Source organism: Pavona decussata, unplaced genomic scaffold (assembly GCF_977016875.1).
Source record: "Pavona decussata unplaced genomic scaffold, jaPavDecu1.1 SCAFFOLD_240, whole genome shotgun sequence".
NCBI lineage: Eukaryota > Metazoa > Cnidaria > Anthozoa > Scleractinia > Agariciidae > Pavona > Pavona decussata.
Window position 1 is genome coordinate 456,344 of NW_028145645.1, and position 7,411 is coordinate 463,754.

The window sequence follows — 7,411 nt, forward strand, 5'->3', positions numbered from 1 at the left end:
GTTTAAAATCTACATTGAGCAATTACCTGAGAAAAAAATTAATGCTGATAGCATTCCTAGTTATTTAGACTAAAAATTCAAACAACTGGAAAAAAATTAATGGTTTCATTAGTCGTAGTAAGTGACTTTCAAAACTTTCATCTTGGAAGAAAAAGATGAAATATCCGCTGCATGTGAGTGAAAATTAACCAGTTATCCCTGTCAAATCTCTTATCATTTACGAGTGATGAAAGGAGTATAGAATCGCGTACAAATTTTTTTTTTCGTTGTATTATGCCGTCAATTTTTAATTTAAAACTTTTTGACTAAAACTGAGCTCAAAGTAAATACAAAAATAGTTTGGGTATTGTCTTTGCTTCCTTGGTTGTGACATCCTGTTTGCGGAAGACTCTTGTCACTTTTGAACACGCACACCTCGAGCGAGCTTTTTGAACACGAACTTGCTGCTCCTCTCCAGAACAACCTTCATTTGAACTCCCGTGAAGAAACTTAACTGAATCTATGTTCACACGCAACAAGTAACCAAATCGGAATGATGGGTAAAGAGAAGGAATTCTGGTAACATTATCTCGGTCTAGAAGCGCTTTTAAAATGTGGACTACTACGGCTAAGATCATCTGCAGTATCATGGTACTTGAATGCGCAATAATTTTAATCGGAAATATTTTTACTATTTATGTTTTCTGGACTCATCGTAAACGACTGAAGCGAGCTTCAATTCTTCTCATCAACTTGGCCGTCGCGGATCTTTTAGTAGGATTAACAGAGTTACCCGGTATAGCATCAGGGACAATTCCACAACATTTTGAAAAAGGTAAAATGGTGAAAGAAACCACACATGACAACATGACGGTCATAATTCCAACAATGTTTTCATTTACGTCTTTATTTTTCCTTGTTTTAATTTCCTTGGAGCGCGCTTATGCTGTTATTTGGCCTCTTCGGCATCGAGTCGCAAGCACAAAGATGTATATATGTGGAACTGCTGTTGTTTGGGTTGGTGGTTTAACGGTGGCAACGTTGCTTGCGCTTAATTCATTCAAAGTGTTCGGTTATACTTATGCAGTGGTGCCAGTCTGCGTCATGATATTTTCATCTCTCATAATAATCTCCATCAGTTACTTGAGTATTCGAACAAGTCTTCAATTCAGAGCGGTTACCGCCGCAAAACATCAAAACAGACAAAATAACGAGGAACAGAACATGAAGTTGTCAAGAACCTTGTTTATTGTTGTGGCGGCGTCATTTGTTTGCTGGCTCCCGGGAAGTGTATCGTATTTTATCTATGTTTTCTGTGAGTGCGAGTTTTCAGTTCCACTACTTTACAGTGGAACACTTTTTAATATAGGCAGTTCCATTGTTAATCCAATCATATATAGCTTTAGGATGCCCATCTTTAAAGAAATGCTTAACAGGTTGAAACCGAGAAGGGCATCAAGGAAGTGCAGTGTTAATTAAGCTTTAAGCTCGAGCCTCCTAAAGAACACAAAACTGAACTTTCTCCTTGTGTTCAATGCAAGTTTGGATCTAATGCGTGTATTCGAACGTTTTCTGGATTATCTGTTTTACTAGTATCAACTTTATTCAGTTTCTAGCAAATCTGGATTTGGTAGAACCGATTTGATGCAGCTGCTTTGATTTCGTTGTCAAGTTTTCGTTTGAGGCTGGTCGCCTAATGATGACCACGTTTGATATTGTGAATATATTTCTAGACTACTGTTTATGACAGTAACGAGTACTACTAACCTCATCTAATTCCTAGCTTCAGTGGTGCGATGGTTAATGCTACGATAGGTCGATGGCTTAAGGTTAAAGTTAATGTGTATAGATCTCCCTCTGCACTGTCGTATTGTGAATCCTTGCTCAGTAAACGACATAAACGAGTCAAAAAACTGGGAGGTAACCCTCCAATGGGCTCGTATCACATTCGGGAGGGGGAGGGAACTAATTAAAATTTCCATTTCCTCCAAAAAACCGGGTTAAGCCCAAAAGTGCTTTTGAATGAAGGCAAGGCCTGAACTGATCCATAATCAGTGTGCACTTTGTATTGCTACAACAGTGAAACCTAGTTCCTAGGCGGTCTCAGATCCATCACTCTTAGTTGAGCTTGGCATCTCGAGTCCGTCTCAAAATCAGTCTGCCACAAGTGTTGGTGCAACACGGTATGGACTATAGTATAGGATAGGATTGATATATAAAAAAATATATCAAAAGGTATAGTATGGCGACTTTAGTTGAATTAGACTGGATTAAAGGTGAAATCAGTACAAAAGATAGATGTTGTAGTATTATCCATTTGTGCCACCGTGTGTATTGGCAGCTACTAATATAAATTTTTAAACTGGATCATTGCATAATGCAATTCCAGGGATTTGATTGGCTTAGCGGCCATGGTTTATGGGCCATTTTACCTTGCCCGAGAAAGAGCGATCATTAAATTGTCTTCTGGTTGTTCTTGCAAAGTGAAATCAGTAAGATCTAGCAAGCCATTATGTTTTTAATAAAATAAAACAATTATTCCAATCACGCTTGTTGGATATGAGATGATTAAAGCCAACTCGGCGCTACGCTCCGCCTTGGCTCATTGTTAATCATTACATTTAATTTTTTATTGACCGATTGGTCAGTCAGCACGGGCAGATATTTCTTTCAGTTAAATACCTTTGTTGTTAAATTGCTCACTTCATGCTATAAACAAATTTGACAGGGACATTAATTCATTCAATTCCTCTCGTGCTTTTCCGATGAACAGCACTGCTTGCTATAGAGAGAAAAATGCTTTGTTGTTCTGAAGAAACAAAGCCTAAGGCAATGCCTTTCAGAATTACATCCCTCAGATCAACAGAATACACACCTTCCGACACACACATATTCTCTTGTTCACAGTTATGCTGTTTTGGGGACTTTTTTTTTTTTAGTTTCTTTTAGAATTTTAATATTCGGCCAATGACGTATTTGTGAATTTATCTACAAGCTAAGTGTACTACTAGCTAGCCTTAAGTCATACAACAACGCAGTAGAAATTCGAGTTAAATAATTAATCTAGCGTCGATATAAGAGTCGATATAAGAGGACGACAATATATTGGACATATATACATCCACAAATATAATGAGTAATTTTTTTTTAGCCAAAAAGTATGTTAGTTAATTAAAAGGCTTAAGAGTATTGAATGAAATAAAGAATGTCACGCCGTTCCGCTGCTTAATTTACCTTCAGTGCACATGGGCTTCATGGGGTTATTTTGAGCCCACCTGAGTACTATATACAGACAAAAAAACTAAATAAACAATAACCTTCACTTCCTTGATTATTTTTAAATCACCTGCTTCGTCAAGAACGGTCACTGAACAGTTTGCACAAAAAATAGCTATCAGATTCGGATTTACCGGTTGATTCAGTGAATTCAGCTGGACTTATTTTGACCACAAACGCATTTAACAAGATATGTCTACTGTAGTTTTTATGGTATTTTGCGTTGTTCTTTCCATCAAAGATTTCCTTATTTGCATTGGGAACGCATTCACTATTTACGGCTTTTGGAAAAAGCGACAAACTCTACAGAAGGCAAGTTACCTTTTGATCAATCTCACAGTTGCTGATCCTCTCGTGGGTGTGTTGCATATACTTTTACTTGCAACTAAGACAACCATATTTGTTCAATTATTCAGAATTTAATAAACACATTTATAATTCACAGAAAAAAAAAAAACACTTTTTGGCATCTATACAAATTGTATTTTCGTGTTCTTCGGTGTTTTCTCTTGCCGTTATTTCATTGGAACGTGTTTACGCTGTTGTGTGGCCTCTTCACCACCGAACAGTTGGCAGCCGAGTGTATTTTTCAAGCATCAGATTCATCTGGGCAGCCGGCATTGGTACGGAAGCGCTTAATATACTATCAGTTGTTGAAGTTTTTAGTCCTACATACGCTTATGTGCCAATAAACGGGACTATTTTGTCATCCTTCTGTGTCGTGTGTGCAAGCTACGTGATTATACGAACGCGAATAAGACGCGCTCTTATCGTTATATCAATCAGAATCAAAAAATAATAAATTATATATCAGGCAAATTCAGATTGCCAGCACCCTCTGTCACGGCTTTTCATTTCATTAGACAGCCGGTTACCTACACTAAGAAAATTGAGTTTCTACAATACTTTTCATTATCTTTGAGCACTTTTGTTTGCACTCAGCACTTTAACTTTCCTGTCTTGCAGATTTTGTTTACATAAGAAGTTGAATTTAATATTACTTTTTTTAATTTTCTGATAATAACTCTTGAAAATGACATGTCCATGCAACCAAAGAAAGCTGTATTGTCGAGAAAATAATTTTCAGAGCTAACATTTCGTCGCTTTATAATTAAGGGAATTCCAAAAATGTAAAATTCCACACTTCTGGAAATCAGGCAAACGAGCTATACTTGGCCAATATTGGGCCTTTGCTAGGTCCCTTTTCAGTCTTACTTAACTCCAATTCTGCCCCTTTTGTTATCATGTACAATAAATGTTTCCCAGCATTCTACGCGATACGACAGAATCACTGGAAATATATAGCTACTTCTCTTGCTAGCTGTTTTGCAAATTTTTGAACCTGAAAATTAATGAAAAACCGTCTTGCTTTGGATTTTCTTTCGTTAAACGAGATTATCCGATTAACAGCCTGGTGAAAAATAATATTCAAACTTACACTAACCGCAGTCATAAAGCTTTATACCAAGAAGAGCTGAAACACTGAACTGATTAACTTTTCTCCATTACAAATTGTTAGAAAATATATTTTATTGAAATTTTAAGTTACCATGACCTCCTGGCCGGTGCCAATCGAGATTTCATAGGGAAGCGGAGAAGTACAATAAACGCACATCTAGAAGAGTAACTATTGCACTTCTGTGAAAGCGGTCAAACATGTCAAAGTGACAGGGCTTAAGAATATTGAACGAAATGAGGAATGTCATCTTGTTCTCCGCTGCTTCATTTAGCTTTTAATGTGCATCATAAGCACTATATACAGACAAACAAGCTAAATAAATAATAACCTACACTTCCTTGATTAATTTTTAATCAACTGCTTTGTCAGGTACGGTCAGCATTTTTCACTACAAAAAGCAATCACATTCTGAGTTAGCGGGCTTATTCAAAGACTGGGCTTACTTTTGGCACAAACGCATTTAACAAGGCATGTCTTCTGCAGTCGCAATCGTATTTTGTGTCGTTCTTTCCATTGAAGACTTCCTTATTTGCATTGGAAACACATTCTCCATTTACGTGTTTTGGAAAAAGAGACGAACTCTACAGAAGGCAAGTTACCTTTTGATTAACCTCGCTGTTGCTGATCTTCTCCTTGGTGTGTGGCATATAATTTTACTTGGAACTCAGATTCAACCATATCGGATCAATTATTCAGAATCAAATCAACGAACTTTTAGTTCTCAGTATAGCCACTTTTTGGTAACTATACCAATTGTATTTGCGTGTTCTTCGGTGTTTTCTCTCGCCGTTATTTCATTGGAACGTGTTTACGCTGTTGTGTGGCCTCTTCACCACCGAACAGTTAGCAGCCGAGTGTATTTTTTAAGCATCGGATTCATTTGGGCAGCCGGCATTGGCACTGGAACGCTTTCTATTCTATCAGTTGTTGAAGTTTTTAGTCCTAAATACGCTTATGTGCCAGTAAACGGTACTATTTTGTCATCCCTATGTGTCGTGTGTACATGCTACGTGATTATACGGACGCGAGTAAGACGCACTCCTCTCATATTTGTTAATCAACGAAGGAGAAACATGGAAAGTAACATAAAGTTGTCAAACACGTTGTTTATCATGATAAGTTTGTCTCTTATTTGCTGGCTTCCAGCTACCGTTACCTACACTTTGCCTACGTGGTGTCAAAACTGTATTTCAAGAATCGTTCTGCTGGTAACAATTGTTTTATATATGGCCAACTCAATCGTCAACCCAGTGGTGTACTGTTATAGGATGCCAATATTTAAGGAAGAATTGAAGAGATGTTTTGACAAATTAAAGTTCAACTCATCTCGACATCCTAGGAATGGCGGGATAGGTCAGCCTGAGTATTTTGATACCCGTCTTTAGCTCAGCTTGCAACTTTCTGTGCATGTTGTTTACAGAGTTGATGTCTATATTAAACACTTAGGGTCAGTTATTAAAAGACAGTTTAGACGGTGTTTAACATAACCACGTTCTAAGACATTTTCAATTTTTCCCACAGTCATATCTAAACATTGTCTGCTGTTTACAGTAACAAGGAGGCTTGCATCATGGCAGACTAGAAAACTATTTATTTCCCTAAAATAAACCACCTATCAACAGATTTGGAGGGCCACTTATTTTCATTAGCCGCGGCCTTAGTTTCTTGTTTAAATAACTGGCCCTTACTGTTTAAAGCTGTTCTAGAATTTTATTGGTTTGACGGCCAAGGTATTAGAACCATTATACCATGCCCCACGAACATGACAAAAGAATTTGTCAGGGGGAAAAGAAAGTAATATTTAACAACCTTTTCATGGTTGTTTTTAATGAAACAAGTATCTCACTCCTATCGCGCTTGTTAGATACGAGATGTTCATAGCAACTCGGCGCTGCTCATCTCGTTGATTATCTATCATGTTGTATCCAACGCACGCTCGTGGAGTAATGATTGTTAATTATAGTTGAGGTTTAAATCTTCAATGTCGTGAAGTTCCCTAGTTTCAGTCGTGATCTTAAAAGGGCATTGTCGCGGGAATTTTGCTAAAATTTGGTTAAAACTAAGCAAATGTTTGATAAAGCAGCCTTGCTCTAACATGAAATTGTTTTCAGTACACAAATTCTTTTCATTTTGACCTATCTTTGAGGTGTAAGAAAGAGGTCCAATTTCTTGGGTAAGGGTAAACCTTGGAATGGGCATGATAAGGTAAGGGGTTGAGCCACTGCATATCAATGTGGAAGAAACAGATCATTTTTTTCAATCAAATAGCTGTTTTGAATACTAAAGCTTTAATTCAATTGAAATTAAATATTCTTCTGAAGACATAAAATCATTATGATTTCAAATTCCAATCAAGTTGTATGCGCCGTCGGATATTACATCTTGATTGTCACGAAAACTTTTTTTTTGCTTGCAATTAAAATGCTGCAAATGTTAGTTTTTATCAAGAGCCCATGTCTACTCATGGGCGTCTGGTTTTATGTTGCACAATGTGAGAGAGCAAAAAAAAATTGAAAAAAAAATTGAACATGATTCTAAGGCAAAGGGAGAACCTGATTTTGGAATTTCATTGGTCATTATACTTTAGTACTATAAAATACGGTGAAAGGGAAAACACTTTTTTCAAAGGTTTTCATATTATTTTGAAGTCAATATAATAAGATAGACCTTTTGCACGCCTTCGTCTGTGGCTTCGCA

At 37.0% G+C, this 7,411-nt stretch overlaps 1 protein-coding gene across 1 annotated transcript; it reads left to right on the top strand.

Moving 5' to 3' along the window:
- The first annotated feature begins 389 nt into the window (after positions 1-389).
- Positions 390-1,497, top strand: LOC146457574 (somatostatin receptor type 5-like). The gene has a single exon (XM_085091830.1). The coding sequence runs from the start codon at positions 592-594 to the stop codon at positions 1,456-1,458; it is 867 nt and encodes a 288-aa protein (XP_084947956.1). The 5' UTR covers positions 390-591; the 3' UTR covers positions 1,459-1,497.
- The last annotated feature ends 5,914 nt before the right edge of the window (positions 1,498-7,411 follow it).

What these genes read in the sequence shown, in the direction of transcription:
- LOC146457574 (XM_085091830.1), top strand. Translation starts at nt 592, where the DNA reads ATGTGGACTACTACGGCTAAGATCATCTGCAGTATCATGGTACTTGAA.